Raw genomic sequence first — 18,447 nt, 5'->3', positions numbered from 1 at the left:
GAGTGGGCAGGAGAGGGTGAGGTAGAGTGGACAGGAGAGGGTGAGGTAGAGTGGACAGGAGAGGGTGAGGTAGAGTGGGCAGGAAAGGGTGAGGTAGAGTGGGCAGGAGAGGGTGAGGTGGAGTGGGCGGGAGAGGGTCAGGGGGAGTGGGCGGGAGAGGGTCAGGGGGAGTGGGCAAGAGAGTGTGAGGTAGAATGGGCAGGAGAGGGTGAGGTAGAAAGGGCAGGAGAGGGTGAGGTAGTGTGGGCAGGAGAGGGTCAGGTGGAGTGGGCAGGAGAGGGTCAGGTGGAGTTGGCAGGAGAGGGTCAGGTGGAGTGGGCAGGAGAGGGCCAGGGGGAGTGGGCAGGAGAGGATCAGGTAGAGTGGGCAGGAGAGGGTGAGGTGGAGTGGACAGGAGATGGTCATCTGAAGTGGGCAGAAGAGGGTCAGGTGGAGTGGGCAGAAGAGGGTCAGATGGAGTGGGCAGGAGAGGGTCAGGTTGAGTGGGCAGGAGAGGGTCAGGTGGAGTGGGCAGGAGAGAGTCAGTGGAGTGGGCAGGAGAGAGTCAGTGGAGTGGGCATGAGGGCAAGGTGGAGTGGGCAGGGGAGGGCAAGGTGGAGTGGGCAGGAGAGGGCAAGGTGGAGTGGGCAGGAGAGGGTGAGGTAAAGTGGGCAGGATAGGGCCGGGTGTAGTGGGAAGGAGAGGGCAAGGTGGAGTGGGCAGGAGAGGGCCAGGTACAGTGGGCAGGAGAGGGCCAGGTACAGTGGGCAGGAGAGGGCCAGGTAGAATGGGCAGGAGAGGGTGAGGTAGCGTGGGCAGGAGAGGGTGAGGTAGCGTGGGCAGGAGAGGGTCAGGTGGAGTGGGCAGGAGAGGGCCAGGTGCAGTGGGCAGGAGAGGGCCAGGTGCAGTGGGCAGGAGAGGGCCAGGTGCAGTGGGCAGAAGAGGGACAGGTGGAGTGGGCAGGAGAGGGTGAGGTAGAGTGGGCAGGAGAGGGTGAGGTGGAGTGGACAGGAGAGGGCCAGGTGAAGTGGACAGGAGAGGGCCAGGTGGAGTGGACAGGAGAGGGCCAGGTGGAGTGGACAGGAGAGGGTCAGATGCAGTGGGCAGGAGAGGGCCAGGTTGAGTGGGCAGGAGAGGGTCAGGTGGAGTGGGCAGGAGAGGGCCAGGTGCAGTGGGCAGAAGTGGGCCAGGTGGAGTGGGCAGGAGAGGGTGAGGTAGAGTGGGCAGGAGAAGGTGAGGTAGAGGAGAGGGCCAGGTGGAGTGGACAAGAGAGGGCCAGGTGGAGTGGACAGGAGAGGGTCAGATGCAGTGGGCAGGAGAGGGCCAGGTTAAGTGGGCAGGAGAGGGTCAGGTGGAGTGGGCAGGAGAGGGTCAGGTGGAGTAAGCAGGAGAGGGCCAGGTGGAGTGGGCAGGAGAGGGCCAGGTGGAGTGGGCAGGAGAGCGCCAGTTGGCGTGGGCTCTTCTATACTGCCTACACGTAGAAACCACTCACAGTTTCCCGCCACGAGAAATACCCGCTTAAACCGAAGCTTTTTAGGTTAAAAAAAAGTTCACCAAGTTGCTATTTTATGCACTTGTCGATTTCACACGATCCCAGCAGTGGTCTATCTTCTATTGGACTTATTCCCGTGGTGTATAAAACGCACACTGTCCATGCAGTTTATGCAATAGCAGTGAAGCCACATCTCTACGTTAGGCTAGATGTGGGAATCACACAGAGGGCTGCTAATGAAGTCGGTTTCAGCGGGCTCCACAGTTGGCATGCACTTAGTTGAAAGTACGGTGCTTATTTCTGTATTAAAAATGAGTTAACACCCGCGGATTCTTGGGCCACCTTTCCAAACTGAGCACAGAACTTTCAAGAAAAGCATCTTTAACTTCTGGTGAAGTCATTTCAGAAGGAGTTTGAGGCCATCTCGAAAGTTTTACATGTATTGTAAGAGAGATTCGAAGGATAAAATATATGTGCCTTTTGTAGAAAAACATTACCTTGTATGTAGGGCTCCCAATATTTGATGTATTTGCTGCAGTACACTCTGTCATTGCTTGGAATTTGAGTTTTTGGTAGCTAGAACTCAGAATATTCTCCTGAATATTCTTGGAGGAGAGCCATTGCCGCGAAAGTGAAAGTAATGGCCAGCGAGGAGGAAGAGATAAGAAAGGCAGATGGTGGCTGCGCCCGTGCACGCGCACATGCACGCAAGCTTCAGGCCAAGAAAAGCTTGTGGGTAGCACTTTGAAAAGCCCCTTAGTAAAAGTCGAGCAACAGCGCATGCGCTGCTGTGGGCTCGAACTAAAAAGGATAGCTTACCTTCCGCCGCCTGCTCTGCCACCTTAGTGCTCTGTTGCTGCTGGTGCACGGCTCCTAGACTCCCCAACACAAATCCAGAGGCTGCTCTCATGTTGGTAATACTATTACCCAGCATGAGAGAAGCGCTGGGATTGGTCTGAGGGCTGGTTTTGCTCTTATATAGGAACTGGGAGCCTGTGCCTTCTGTTCTCTACCCTCCTGTGCAACACAGCTCGGGTTGGAGAAATCTACGTGTGCATGTCAGTTTGGCCATCCTAAGACAGCTGTCCAAATTGACTTGTGCACTTGCAGTGCTCACCACTCCTTGTCGTCAGGATGGCCCCGCACCCAAGACTCAGCTCTATGATGACAAATAAAATGATAAAAAATTGTTTTATTATCATTGCATTTTTCATGTTTGCATCTGCTGCCTGTCAGCAGTGGGGCGATGCTCCTACGCCCCAATGGAGAAGCCGCTGCTGGTCAGCTAACAGTGCTATGAGGCCCTATCAATGGCAGAATGTGCGCTCTACAAATGCCAACATAACAATCCCATTTATACCAGATTTATGGTAAACTATAAATATTTCATTAAAACTCTTTGCGTTTCTGGGCAAACTGTAGTTGTAGGATAGGATAGGATAGGATAGGATTTAAGTTTATACAGCGCTCGAATGCCGAGGTGTCTTGGCGCTAAGGTGAGTACTATTATATTCCACACCATTTATTTGCCTTACACTCAAACTAAGCCCTGTTGTTTGTAAAAGTGATGCCAGCTCTGCCCCACAGCCTGCTCTGAGGCTCGCTCATGCATGAGTAAGGTTGCACATGAGGATGGCGGGGTCGCGAATGAGCTAGAAAGCTGGACAAAGAGACGTGCATGACGCACACGGTGCATTTTATTGTGAACATTCCCAGTGGCAGAACTCCCAAACACCCAGTACGTTTTAAAAAAAATCAGTTTGTGCATAATTCACTCCCTGTATATCCAGACTCATTTTTATCACTTTTAAAGTTCATAAATAAGGTCATGATTTTAATAAGTGGTAGTTGTGAGGATCCAGTTTCGGAAAGGAGATGAAAGCCCACATCTTGAGATCAGCCAGGGCATGTCAAGGTGCTGTTTTTTTCCTAAAGAATGCTGTTGTCTAACCTGTTACTTCCCCATTGCTGCACTTTTCTCTGAGAACTTGAAACCAAGGAAGCTGCACAGACTTGCTAGCTGTGCCTGAAGAATACAAACCTCACTGGAGACCTCCTACTCTGAGTGAATCAAAAGCTGCAATGCCCTAGGGCTGTTCGATGTAAGAGGGGTGGGAGCTTGCGTGCCTTTGAACCCTTATGAGTACATGCCCGGCGGTGGGGGTGTGGGGTGCACCAAGAGCCCTTATGAGTACATGCTCGGCGGTGGGGGTGTGGGGTGCACCAAGAGCCCTTATGAGTACATGCCCGACGGTGGAGGTGTGGGGTGCACCAAGAGCCCTTATGAGTACATGCCCGGTGGTGGGGGTGTGGGGTGCTCCAAGAGCCCTTATGAGTGCATGCCCGGCGGTGGGGGTGTGGTGTTCTCCAAGAACCCTTATGAGTACATGCCCGGCGGTGTGGGGTGCTCCAAGAACCCTTATGAGTACATGCCCGGCGGTGGGGGTGTGGGGTGCACCAAGAGCCCTTATGAGTACATGCCTGGCGGTGGGGGTGTGGGGTGCACCAAGAGCCCTTATGAGTACATGCCCGGCGGTGGGGGTGTGGGGTGCTCCAAGAGCCCTTATGAGTACATGCCCGGCGGTGGGGCTGTGGGGTGCACCAAGAGCCCTTATGAGTACATGCCCGGCGGTGGGGGTGTGGTGTGCTCCAAGAGGCCTTATGAGTACATGTCTGGCGTTGGGGGTGTGGGGTGCTCCAAGAGGCCTTATGAGTACATGCCCGGCGGTGGGGGTGTGGGGTGCTCCAAGAGCCCTTATGAGTACATGCCCGGCGGTGGGGGTGTGGGGTGCACCAAGAGCCCTTATGAGTACATGCCCGGCGGTGGGGGTGGGGGGTGCACCAAGAGCCCTTATGAGTTCATGCCCGGCGGTGGGGGTGTGGGGTGCACCAAGAGCCCTTATGAGTACATGCCCGGCGGTGGGGGTGTGGGGTGCTCCAAGAGCCCTTATGAGTACATGCCCGGCGGTGGGGGTGTGGGGTGCACCAAGAGCCTTTATGAGTACATGCCTGGCGGTGGGGGTGTGGGGTGCTCCAAGAGCCCTTATGAGTACATGACCAGCGGTGGGGGTGTGGGGTGCTCCAAGAGCCCTTATGAGCACATGCCCGGCAGTGGGTTGTGGGGTGCTCTAAGAACCCTTATGAGTACATGCCCGGCGGTGGGGGTGTGGGGTGCACCAAGAGCCCTTATGAGTACATGCCCGGCGGTGGGGGTGTGGGGTGCTCCAAGAGTCCTTATGAGTTCATGCCCGGCAGTGGGGGTGTGGGGTGCTCCAAGAGTCCTTATGAGTTTATGCCAGGCGGTGGGGGTGTGGGGTGCTCCAAGAGCCCTTATGAGTACATGCCCGGCGGTGGGGGTGTGGGGTGCTCCAATAGCCCTTATGAGCACATGCCCAGGGAGAACTCCTCCACGGTACAGACCCAGGCTGCTGTCGCCCTCTGAAGGTGGAACAATCTAGGGTGAGGGTGGGTGGGGACAGGGCCTGTCTCTGAAGATGGAAAAGTTTAACTCTGACCCTTCCACTCTAGAGGGCATAGTATGGGGTTTACCCTCAATCTGCATGTGGTTCACTTTGGGTATCACGAGGAACCTATGTCCGAAGGTGAAACAGTCTGGGTAGAGCCCCATTGGTGAAGATGGAATAGTCTGTGTATGGGACACTGGAGACTTGCACCCTTGCTGAGCAGATGGCACAGTCTGGGTGTCACCAGTACCTTATCTCTAAAGGTGGAACAGTCCTACTACTGAAGGTAGAATAGTCTGGGTTGGACAAGTGCCCTCTTTCTGCTCTTGGACACAGTCGAGTATAGACACCCTTCCGTCCAAAGTTGGAACACTCTGGGTAGGACCCTTCCTTTGTAGGTACAACAGGCTCTGTATAGTCTATGCACCTTTCCTCCAAAAACCGAACAGTCGTGGTAGGACCCTTCTGCTGAATGGACCCTGCATTGATAGCTGCTATATTTGGTGTATGGGCACTTCAACTGAAGGTGGAGCAGCTTGGGTAAAGACACTTTCTCTTCAGATGGGACAGTTTGGCCTAGGTTATGTCTCCGAAGGTGGTACATTATGTCTATGTTCTCTTCCTGTGCTACTCAGTCTGGGAAAGGAACCCTTTTTCTGTAGTTGGAAGAGTCTGAAGATGAACCACTGCCCTGTAGGTAGAACACACTGGGCATGGATACTTCCCAAGCTATGGCACATTCTATGTGTGCACTCTTTCTCTGCAGGTGGAACAGCCTGGGTTGAGCTGTTTATTCTGAGGTAAAACAACCTGCTATGCACCCATTCTCTGCAGGTGTAGAATATGGGTAGCGCCATCTCTCCGAAGCTGGAATAGTGTTTCTATGGACGAAGCATCCCTTGGCAGTTGGCACAGTATGACACTCCCTTGTGGGTGACACAATCCTTGGTGGTTTTACAGTATGGCAAGGGGGCTTTTTCTGGGAGTGGCAATATCTGAACTGCCACTTAGTCTTGGGTGAACCAGGCTGCCCCTTTTCTCGCAGCTCCGCTGTCTTTTGAATATACCCTTGCCTCTGGGGTGACAGAGTTCACGGAGGGGCCTTTCTCTGTAGTTGGAATCGTGAGGGAAAGGGCTCTTCCTTTGCAGGTGGTATGGGTAGGTGACCTTCTCTGAATGTTCTAAAGTTCTCAAAGATGCCCACCTCTGGGGTGGCGCAGCGTGGGAGGGACCCTCCTGTGCATTTGGTTCAGTCCGTCCATGATCCGAAGAACAGCACATGTTGCTGAACCCTTTATATGGAATATCACGGTCAGAGGCAGTTGATGGACCCCTCCTCAGAGGGAGCTCATTCTGGGGCCCGCGACGTGCAGTGGCCCCAGATCTTGTTCATGAGTTTGGCGCTTTATTCCTTCATTGTCCAGGTGATTTGAGGGTCTCGGAGTCCTTTGGCGCGGTGTTCGCAGACTTTTCCATGGCACTGCTGCTTCCTTCTTGGGTTCCACCCGAGAGCGTGAAGTACAGGACCAGGATGAGGATCACTAGGACTACTGCCACGCCAGCCGCGATGAAGACCTTCAGTCGGATGTTACTCCATCGCGTCTTTCGCTCCACGGTCCTCGCGGTCTTGTGGAACGCTTTACCCTGTTCAGATAGAGAGAGAAGAAACCATTACAGACTGAAACAAGGGATTCATGTCACAAAACAGAAGAAAGCTTCAACATTCACTCTGTTTGTATCACTGGGAGGCTTGTTATAGGGTTTCCCTAGGCTTTTAGTTTGCAGAGGCGAGGCCCTTAGAGTAAAGGAGGTGATAATAAAGTTACAATAAAGGAGGCTAATCTCTACTTCGAAAGGAGGTTCAGCCCTAAAAATAATACATGAGGTGAGGCCCTAATAATGAAGAACTTTAGACCATAACAATAAATGCGGCTACTTCTTAATAATAAATGAAATTAGGCCCCAATATTGAGCCATTTTAGGATCTGATAACAAATTGGGCGAGGCATTGAAAATAAAGGAGACTAAGCGCTGCTTGGAAAGGAGGTTAACCCTAATAACGAAGGATGCCAGACCCTTAAAATAAATGTGGCTATGTCTTAATAATAAAGGAAGGCCCCAATAATAAAGAAGGTGAGGACCTAATAATTACAAAAGAGGTAGGGCCCGCATAATAAAGAAGGCTAAGCTCTAGTAACAAAAGAGGTTAGGTTCTAATAGTAAAAGATAGCAGACCCTAAAAATTAAGGAGATTAGGCCCTACTAATAAAGGTTAGGCCATCATAACAAAAGAGGAAAACCCCTAATAATAAAGGAAAAGAGGCCCTATTAATAAAGAAGGCTAATCCTTGATAGTACAGAGGTAAAGCCCTGATAATAAAGTGAATCTAGCTCTAATATAAAAAAAGAGTTGAAGCCCTAGTAATATTAGGCCATAATAAAGGACACAATACCTTAATAATAAAGGTGGCTGAGACCTAGTTATACATGAGCTAAGGTCATAAAAAGAAAAGGATATTAGTTCAAATTATTAAATGGTGTAAGGCCATAAAAATAAAGGATGCTAGGTCACTGCAGTAAAAAGAATAAATCTGATAATAGGTGCACTGTAGAGTGGTTTTAACAGAAGGGTGTTCCATGAATATCCGTGGATCCAAAGGAACTTGGTTCCAATTTGACCGCCAAGAACACAAACTCGAACACCCTCTCTTGGGGCAAAGCTGACCCCATGCGGCTATGAATGAGGGTGGCTGCAAACTCAGAGTTCGTGGGAATCTGACGAGACCACATTTTATCCCTGTGATGTAGGCAAGCAGACACCACACCTACTACTCACTGGGACACCAGGGCCAGAGTTACAGAGCCTTTTACATGCGTGATTCCAACAAACACATGCAAATAATTTGTTTTGCAAGTGCAAATCCTGCTTTGGAATTCACCAAACCTGATTGTGCACTCATAAAGCCAATTGCTCATAAATAATTTTGCCCTACAACGGTGTATGATTACGCGTGTACAAATTCATCTCTTAGTCAGGGAATGGACATTCCAGGGCACAATGAAGTGGAGAATTTAGGAACACAATGAGTGGGTGTGTATTCACAAACCTGTTTCTGATTCATACTTAAAGCTGAAAATGGTTAGAGGGTTATGCATTTAAAGGACTGCAGTAAATACCTTTGATGGGAAGGACTGTACTGAGAACAGCTATAAAATTAGGGAAAGGGTTTCCTCACGAGGGAAAAACATTTTCCCCATGGAAAAAAAGGAAATGCAGTTTCAGTAGTGCAAGGGCATTTTGTATGCACCATTATTTACTATGTTATAATTATGCATGTTAACATAGACATAAACAAGAATTGACACAATTACACCAGAGCTACTAGTGGGAACCTGAAACGAACACAGATTTCCTGGATTGCTCGTGGAAATGTTTATGTATTTCTGAAGTTCACAAATCTGAACCCATGCAAGGTAGTAATCTTGTGGGATGAAGATTTATGAACTGGCTTGTGAATCAGGCCCCAGATTTCAGAATATTTGCTTGCATTGAGCACAAGGTGATGGTGGACTTTAAGTTCTAGGTGATGCTTCACCAAGAAAAGGGATGTTCATAGAACGCCAAAAAAAAGGATGGCGGGTGAACTCTCTAGGGCTCTTTTCTCCTGCAAGAGACGTACAACTCAGGCCAAGCTTATCCTCACCAGGGAAGGAATAATACGGGATATGAGTGTGTCCAGCAGGGGCGGCTCCTCTATAATGGGGGAGGAGTGTCGCCCCACTGGTCAGTCAGTCAGCGGTCAAGCGAAAAATAAAATGACTGCTCTCTGACTGACTGAGACGATGCCAGCAGTGTAGGGAGGGACAGGGCCAGGCATAGCAGGGAGGAATGGAAGGAACACTATAAGTGCGCATGTCTGTTTGTCCCGCCATCTTAGGCCGGCCAAACAGACATGCACACTTTTCTCAAATCCAGCTGTATTGCACAGCCGGGTTGGAAAAATGTCACAAGCTCTTAGGCACTATATGCCGCAAACCACGCCGCTTAGACCAATCCTGGCGCTGCTCTCCTGCTAGGTATTGCATGAGAGCTGCGCCAGAATTGGGTGGGGAGCCTGTGCCCCAGTGCATGCTGGGAGAGCCAGAGAAGAGGACCGAGGCAGCCGCGTCATCAGGTAATTTAAAAAAAATATATTATTCCCCCTCATCCCCTGTCCTACTCCCCCCACTTTAGTAGTGTGGCACCCGCCCCTGGTGTCCAGCAGATTCCCAGGTACCAAGTTGTCAGAGATGTTGCCTCCAAACATAACGGCCTAGGGAGCTAGAGGCAGTTGTCTGATTTTTAATCTGCAATATGTCCCTGTAATCGCGGAGCATTGGCTTCATCCAGCCAGATTGCCACTAACCGGTTGTAAGTAGGCAGTTGATTGAACCTTAAGAGAGAATTTGTTGCTCATCGTATGAGAGGGGGTCACGTGGTTAGATGTGGACAAGAAATATTGTTGTTTATAGGCCTGAATATACTCACATTCCTACAAAGCAGCACTGTGAGAAAATCAGCAGTACTGCATTTTATGAATTTAAAAAACTTGCAGTGCCAGCCCCTAGTATAAATGTAATGTGATGGCAAACAATAAATGGTAACCCACATAAAATGTGAACGTTTGTCTCAAAGGCAGGTTAAGGCAGCTTGGGAGTCCTTGCTTTGTGTCGGATGCTAACATATTTTTTTTTGCCACTCTCACCCCCTTACACCCATTTCTTCACATTAGAAGAGGTTCGGTGCTCGGCACAGTAGAGCATCTTTGGCGCTGCACTCCTGTCACCTTTTTTTGGTTAACTCTTTAGCACCAGAAAGTTGGTTACCTCCTCATCTGAACTGCGTTGTGCCCCAATGGGCTGCTTAGCATTTTGCTCGTACAAAATAACAGCAAAGCTCGACAATGGCCTAAAGGTGTTTTGTAGCTTGCTCTGTGTAATGAGTAATCTATCCTAGAGTTAGATTCTCCTTAAGCATGTTATGCATGGTTTTAGCTGTCTACCCAAGTTAGTCATGAGGGAGCTCTAAGTATTTTGTATTTACCAGTAGGAGTATACTAGGTAAGTCACAAAGCCTTTCTTTTCTGCTTATCTAATCAGTACACTTCTGGAGCAAAGTCCAGAGCAAATACTGGGTGTGAAATCGGAGAGATATTGGCTACCAAGTTTCAGTTTCGCAACTTGGGCAGTTCATTAACTGAAATCATCAGTTGATAGCATCTGAGGCCGTATTACAGAAAGTGCTCCTTAAAAGGTGTGTGCGCCCACTTTGTGCGCCCTGCGGCTCTTTGGTAATACAGATAGCACTGGTGCATATGTATGTGTGTATGCAGCTATCGTTTGCAGGCCCCATGCAAATGAGGGAGACTCTTTGTTTCTGCGCCCAAGCCATGTTACCGACTTGGGCGCAGAGGGAAACATGCCCTAAGGAGGCGCACTGAAAGTGCGCCACAAAAAGGTGGTGCACTGTAAGAAATGAAAGGGGGTCCCATGGACTCCCCAGACACCCTTCCTCATGCAGGTGCAATCCCTCGCTCCAGCTGCCTGTAAGGGGCTCTCTAATCCCTGTTGAAAGTGCAGGTGGGTTGCCGCCTACACAGAGAAATACGGACCTACTTTTAAACAGCTGCTCCGTATTTCACTTGAATGCACTGCCCCCGGGGCAGCGGGAGTGCACAGCTGCCCAGACAGCAGCACATTCTTCTTAATAGGGAGCACCTTCCCTGTTTGCACCTGGTGCACCTCGCAAACAGTGAAAGTGCGCCCTTTTAGTATTACGGGCCCTGGGAGCACATTTACTCTTATTTCATGCAATGCAGCACGGCAAGTTCCCTTGCCGCGCTGCGTTGCCTGAACGGGAGAGACTCCATATTTATGAAGATATGGAGCATTTCTGCTCTCTCCATGTGCTGGAGCACTGTGTGGAGTATCCCTTCCAGTACAAACACAATCTTTGGCTGCTTATTCCTCTCTCTATGTGTGCTGCAGAATGCTATGGAAAGAGGATGTCATGAGGAGAAATAAAGAGATTGCTCATTGTTGCGCCTCAGTCTGTAAGGTGCATCATTTAGGCAAAAACCCAGGTTTACAGGTCTTTGTAAACCGGGCTTTGTGTCAAATTATATGGGTGGATGCATGGGAATGCTCATGCTCAACCCATGTATGCCTACCCCACGCAAAGGAGCGTGAGGTATGCGCTGCCTTGTGTTACTTTGTATTTACTAAAACAACCAACCAAAGCTACGCAAAGTGGCTGTGTGTGGCTTGGTAAATACCAAAAGGGGTTTTGCGTCAGGCTACATCACAAACGTGACGCAACCCCGATGGACAATCACAGTAAATCCTGGTCCTAGTGTTTTTTCTCTGCTTGACTCAAAAAATGAATTAAAAATATGTTCAATATAGTGTTGCTCGGTAAATAATAAAAACAGTAGTTATTAAAGCACCGATAGGATCCTCAACTACTGGTGTGAGTTAGTTACATTTTTATTATTTACAATTAACAGTACACAGGCAATTTATATCTTTGGAAGATAGGGAATCAATTTCTGTTTAATGACATTAAAGCCAAAAAGCAATATATGTTCTGCCTAGAAAGGTGATTCATCAGGAATAATAATAATCAAGATAATAAAAATAATAACGATCATCATCGTCATAATGCAAATAAATATTATCTCTCAAACGTGAACGTGGTGAGGGCACTTGTTTAGGTAATACATGTACCTGCTGAATTGTTTCAGACAATTGCAGAACTAAAGCACAGGGCGGCACATCCCGGATCATTGGTTGTTAGCGGCTTATGCACTCAACCAGAATTGAAACCTGGCTCTTCAGTGCTCTGACTGGAGAGCAGTGAAGCACTAAAAACAACCTGGGGTCTGAAGCAGGTGGGTCATGGGTAACCCCCGCCTCCCCTCAGGCCCTCAGAGAGCCGTAGAAAGCGGTGGAGCGGCGAGCAACAGTCTGGAAGGAGGGCTAAGGGGTCGTAGAGGATGTTGGCTTAAATGCGACCTAGCAATCTGTTTTAAAATGTCTCACTCACTGCCTCGTATTTTCTCTTGTCTCATGAAATTTCACACACTGTCTCACTCACTATCACTGTTTCACACTCTCACTCGAATGCTCACTTTTCGCCTTGCACACATGCCTATGCATGCTCACACACTGTCTCACTCACATGCTCACGCTTTCACTCATGTGCTCATTCACTTGCTCACAATTTCATTCCATCCACCTCACTTACGCAGACGCTCACTTTCATACTCTCACAGTGACTCACTCTCAACCACAGCCGTTCTCTCTTTTTCTCTCTCTGTCACTCTCTTTAACACACAAACACACACGCACACACGCACACACACACACACACACAGGTTTGCCCCACAAATGCTCACATTTAACTTCATAGCATGAAGCTCAACTCAGAGTAGATAGAAGTCCTCATCATGGGCTCCACCCCGTCCGACTGGGACGACTCCTGGTGGTCCTCAGCACTTGGAACCCCCCCTCCACACCCACAGCCCACGCACGAAACCTCAGCATCATCCTAGACTCCTCACTCACCATGAGCTGCCAGATCAATGCCCTCTCATCATCCTGTTTCCACACGCTACATGTGCTCTGAAAGATCTTCAAGTGGATCCCCACTGAGTCCAGAAAGACGGCACCCACGCACTCATCCGCAGCAGACCCAACTACGAGAACGCACTCTACGCTGGCATCACCCAGTTACTCCTCAAGAAACTTCAGAACATTTAGAGCGCCTCAGCCAGAAATGTGGATCTGCGTACACTCAATTGTGAAATTAAACAGAAAGCAGGCAGACAGATGTGCAGACAGTCAGCTGGGCAGGATGGCTAAGGGCAATAAAGTGAGGTTGGATACAACAAGGGTTGTGACTAGAGACAAATGTAACTTAGACACAGTTTTTAAATAAGAGCAGAGGTGAAAGGAGGGGAGCACTGGACATAATTTGTAAAAATAGATAAAGACAAATATTTTAAAAACATAACAGCGGGCCACACTTTTTTAAGAGCCCACCAACAATGCTGTTGAATGCTCGTGTTACTGAATACCAAGGCTGTCTAGTCTTGATTCAACCTCAACTGTCTTTCTTCCATCACCGTACACTTCATGTTTCACCCATCACCATACACTTCCTGTTTCACCCATCACAGTACACTTCCTGTTTCTTCTACTACACAACACTTCCTGTTTCCTTATCTCACTCTTGCAGGTTCTTTTTATTAATCTCTGTTTCTTTCTTTGTCACCACTTTCATCTCTCGCTCTCTCTTATCTCTTATTTCGCCATGTTTCACCTTTCTCTCTCTTGCTCCATGTTAAAGTCTGACCATGAAAAACAAGTCCTGGAACCCACCAATAACTACCGCCACAAATTAAGAATTAAAACTGAGACTCTATCTGCCTTTTGTAGTGCTTTCTAGAACTTACCATGTCTGCCAACTCCTGTCCTCGCTGGTCCAGGTCGGCCAGCTTTCCTTCTCGCTCTATCACCTTGTTGATATTTTCTGACAGGATCCCCGTGATCTCAGAAGTCTCGTGCTGGAGGCCCTTCAGCCTCTTGTCCGCCTGAGGAAAAGAGATAAGGAGAAAGTGGATGAATGAATGCATTTCACATTTGTATAGTTTACTAATGAATTTAACATTTGTATAGTGCACTACTACCCAATCCTGGGTGTCCTGGCACTGAGGAGAAACCTCTGATAAAAGAAGGAAATGGAAGAAGAAGAGGTAACAAAGTAAATAGGTGAGTTTTAAGAACTTTTGGAAAAGTGGTGTTGTAAAAAGCGAGGTGCATAGAAAAGGAAGAACCAAGTCACGCCCGTCCCCAGCTGTGGTGTTCTCAGTGGGGACACATCTGAGTGAAAGGAAAAGCAGGGAGAGGCAGAAAAGCGTGTATGTTCAAACAGGTGGCGCCTGGTGCGACGATCTTTTTGGCGGCCCTCTCCCAATGACCTCCTTATCAACAAATTCCCTCCCTACCATCCTCCAACAGTGACCTTTATCCCTCCATAGCCCCTCTCTGACATATATTTTATTTGTTTATAGCGCTATTCATAATTTACTAACATTAAGTTCTGTGATTTGCATTGTACATGTTCTTTGCAGCAGGCACATGAACCCTCTGCGCTACTTTAGGATGAATCAAAATTGCCACTAGACAAAACTCTGATCCCTCAAGGGCATGGGTACTCACAAACATTTTCCCGGGGGCCGCAAAATGTTGTCTATGGTGTGACCGAGGGCCCCACTAATGCCAGCGGGGGTGTAAAATGGGTGTAGGGGAAGCAAAGCATGTATATCTAGTAGCTGTCTTAAAAAAAATTAAGGTGTTCCTAAAGTTAAGGGCCTAGCTACTTCCTTTTCCTAACTGCAATTAACCTTCAAATAAACGATTGCTATATATTTACATTTTTTTCCATCTTAGTGCTAAGTTCAGTAACCAGCAGCCCAGTGCTGCTGCTGCCCAGGGGACCACATGTAAAGGTCAGGAGGGCCGCATGCGGCCCCCGGGCCGTACTTTGAGAATCACTGCACTAGGGTGACCAGATGTTGAAAACCAAAAACCAGGACAATTAGCAAACATAGAAGAAAGACTACACTTTTACATAAGCTGAGTGGCATAAAATGACTTAAATGACAGTACACATCAACATAGAAACACAGACAATAAAGCACTTAGGAACCTAAGTTAAATGCAACTTTTAACGCTAGCTACATAGGTGTTATTTAAATTGTGCTCTGAGAAGCTCTGCACACTCGTCCTGCCTTTAAACCAGCCTCTCTCTGTTTTTAGTCGATCTTCTCTAAAAAAACACAATGGGACATGAAATAAACTTCTCAAAATCTGCTAGGACAACTGATGGAAAGCTGGGACTCACTTGGCAAATCTGGATCACCTGGTCACCCTAGATCTCTCTCCAGCATTAATCACTGAATTTATCTTGACATTTTTATTGTTGCCTGAAAAATACTGAACACAAAAGGAACCCTGCAGCACCTGTTTTTAAACCCATAAGTTATTTTTAAACACAGCACCCACTGAGGTCAGCTGCAGAAGCAGCTGCACCAGTTGCACCACCCTAAAGCCAGCCTTGCGTTCAGGTGCATTTGCCTGCACACAATTTGCCTACAAACACAAATTTTTAACCTGTGAGAGGCTCTGAGTCAATTCAGGGATCCCATGTGAGTGTATGTTTACAACTAGCTGGGGCCACTGGTTTGACTGAGAGCATCTCAGAGCATTGTGCTTTGCATGCTTGGGTTTGAATCACATTCCCGTTGCCAAATTTGTGAAGATACTCGCAAGTAGTTCCAAAGTATCCTTTCTTGTACACAAAAACTGCCACCATGTAGCATACAACATCACAATAGTTGCCCTTCTTCTCCCTGTACCCTCACCAACTAAATGCCCCCACGTTCCACATTCCATCATAAACAAGGACCTGGGTATACGGTGTCCAACAAGGCACAATATAGTATTACAACAACCTACTACATATGATATCGTTCTACAACATCTAATTACCTAGTACAACTCAAAACAAGGTAGCTTAAACCGACTCTGATGGCCCCACCCACCACTTCATTAAAATATAACACAAGCCACCACCCCGACCTTCAGAAACAGATCGTGCTGAATTTGTTTTTAACCTCTTCAATGCCCATGACGAGCTGGTCTCGTCATGGGCTGCGGTGGCGCTGTGCCCATGACGAGACCAGCTCGTCATAAACCCCGCCCGCTAATGAAACGGCCGGCACAGGGCGGGGAAAGGGGCGGGCACTGAAGGGGTTAATATACTTTTATTTACACTGAAATGGAGAGCACCAAACTTTACAATTGTAGTAACATATGGTGCTACCACTGCATTTTAGTCCTCCAGCATTGGAATTACATTTAACTAGGCCTGGGCATGAAATTCTGCTCCGCTCGCAGAGTTTTTCCCACTCCGTGCTCCACATAGTACGCAGAGTTCCGAAAAACTCCGAAACGCGTAGGCGAGCGCAAGCGAGGAAATCATACTCCACACCACCACCTGGCCCGATTTCTTAACTTGGGCGGTCGCGGATGGCCGCCACCGCTTGCGTTGAGAAACCTTCCATTAGCGTTGAGGAAGCTGCTGCTCCAGTAGAACTTCTACTTAAGCGGCAGAAAGAAGCAGCGCCATCTTGCGCTGCGCATGGTGCAGATCGCGCTGATTTTCCAATGCAGGACAAACACTCAGTGCTAAAAATCAGTGTGGACGGCGCAACCTAACACACTCTGCCGCTTGCGGAACTCCGCGTACCGCAGGGTACTTTTGTGTTCACTTCGCGGAATTCGGCTAGTCCACCCTGGCCTATATTTAATTTAGTACGAAACAACTGAAACCGGTTCACTTTAGGAATCTTCTTCATTTACATTTTATCATCACCCTATCCTGTATTCTCAACTAATCAGAGATATCTCACAGCCATGGTGTCATGGACCCAGTAACGGGGACTATCACTGCACACCAGTACCGCAGTCCATTAATGTTATTCCAGTATTGTTGAGACAACTGGATGCTGAAATATTTTCATCAACACTTCCAACCAAAGTGTCGAACTTTTGAAAATCAGTGACGACAAGGGTATGTTGATCTGCCCCGCCTAAAAATATATGTAAGTTGCATTTTCCCCGTGTTCACAATTTTTTTTGCTTTCAATGCAGTGCAGGTAACAACATGCAGATTTATAGGAGTAATGCTGGTAGTGTGTTCCATGGACTTATAGTAAATTGTGCTAAGCACAGTTTTTATATATTAACATGGATCACTCTCTCTCTCACACACACTTGCTTACTGCCTCTAACCTTACAAAAGGATTCTTTCAGAAGGCACTAAATGGATATGGTGCACTCTTTGCATGCCAAGGTGGAAGTTATTTTTGTATTGTTGTAGTTTTTATATTGCGCAAACTTGACCCGAAAGTATTGGAGAGCTTTACATGAGCACCAGTTACATTACACAAGGTCACATTCATTTTTGGTAGGCACAGGGAGATTAAATGATTTGCCTAGAATGTTGAGCCGAAGCCGAGAAACGAACCTGGTTCCCCTGTTCCAAAGTCGGCAGCTCTGGCCCTTACGACACATCCAAGTGGTGCTGGTATTGTGTGGTTATTCACAGTTGCCAGTACAGACTACTAGACCCACATCACATTGCACTCTTGGAAAGGTAATTACACTTTTATCTGTTTAATATTGGGATCAGCAGCCCTAGCATCCAAAATCCAGTTGTCTACAAGGCCAGGGCTGTTTGAAGGTGTCATACATTACAGCAGGCCACCTAGTACCAAAGAATATGGTTATTGTGCTCCGAGGCTATGCAGGAAATTATGTGTCATGCTTTCACCATTCTCCCATGCGCATGATTTCATCACACTTTCCACAGGTACCCCTCACTCCTCCATGTAACAAAGCATTAAATCATGGGATGTTTGGGGTAACCCAGCAAGGACTCCCATGAACCAGCTATTCTGCCAATGGCAGTCTCTTGGTACGATAATTTTCTAATTCAATTTTCATTGACCATGAAGCCATCCTATTCATCTACGAGGACTTCAGAGGCTAGACCTCCTCCTCGTATTGAGCCTGCTGCCCTGGGCAGAGTCCTGACAGATACCCACCAGGGTATCTCTGGGGGTCTGTCGGAAGCTGTTGGCGGATTTAATCATTGGCTGTCTAGAGCAGTGGAGTATTTTTCCACGTCTCTGGGACATAAAAGAGCGAGAAAATCTCCGTCCCAACCCTGTTTTCGAATGAATTAAAAGAACTAAAAAAATCCTGCAAAAAGCTTGCGCGCTGTTGAAGACAGGCCTACTGTCCGCTAGCCAAAATAGCTCTCAGGAAGACTCAGAACAACTATTACACCACGGTCAAGCTGGCCAAAGGACACTTTTATGCGGAGCGCATTGCTCAATCAAAGAAGAATTCAAAGGAAATCTTTGCAATCGTCCAAAGCTTCCTGAATCCATGCGCTAAACAGATGGCTTCGCCCCCCTCTCTAACGACTGGTGCGAGCAGCTTTCGGGTTTTTTATTGATAAAATTCAAGCCATACAGGATAGATTTGGGACTGCTATTCAAATGCAGGTGATCTATTCGCATCAGACAGTCGTAGACTTTGATCCAGTCCGCTCCTGTTTGACTGCGTTTACTCCCATCTCGCTGTCAGATACTCTAGCAATACTTAAATCGTTTAAATCAGGCTCTCCTATGGATCCCTGCCGAGCCAGGTTACAGGCGGCAGTGATGGAGGTAGTTAACCCTGAAGTTAACAAAATTGTCACTCTGTCCCTCCTGACCGCTACGGTCCCACCTGAGTGGAAACATGCAAAACTTCTCCCCCTGCTAAAAAAACCTTCATTAAACCCCGCTACCCTGGCTAGTTATCGTCCAATCTCACTTCTCCCGGCTGTGGCAAAGG

The 18,447-nt window shown here is 48.1% G+C and overlaps 1 protein-coding gene across 1 annotated transcript in view; it reads right to left on the bottom strand.

Annotated features, from left to right (window-relative positions):
- Nucleotides 1-3,150: 3,150 nt before the first annotated feature.
- VAMP5 (vesicle associated membrane protein 5) overlaps nucleotides 3,151-18,447 on the bottom strand; it is a 79,039-nt gene continuing 63,742 nt past the window's right edge. The window contains exons 2-3 of the mRNA XM_085635187.1: nucleotides 13,431-13,568; nucleotides 3,151-6,579 (exon numbers count right to left, since the gene is read on the bottom strand). Coding sequence (XP_085491313.1) covers nucleotides 6,349-6,579; nucleotides 13,431-13,568 — 369 coding nt within the window. The 3' untranslated portion in view covers nucleotides 3,151-6,348. The remainder of the gene's footprint in view (nucleotides 6,580-13,430; nucleotides 13,569-18,447) is intronic.

This window comes from Triturus cristatus, chromosome 11 (assembly GCF_964204655.1).
Source record: "Triturus cristatus chromosome 11, aTriCri1.1, whole genome shotgun sequence".
In the NCBI taxonomy this organism is placed as follows: Eukaryota; Metazoa; Chordata; class Amphibia; order Caudata; family Salamandridae; genus Triturus; species Triturus cristatus.
Note: the sequence above shows the minus strand (reverse complement) of the source record. Positions and strands in the feature narration are given on the sequence as shown.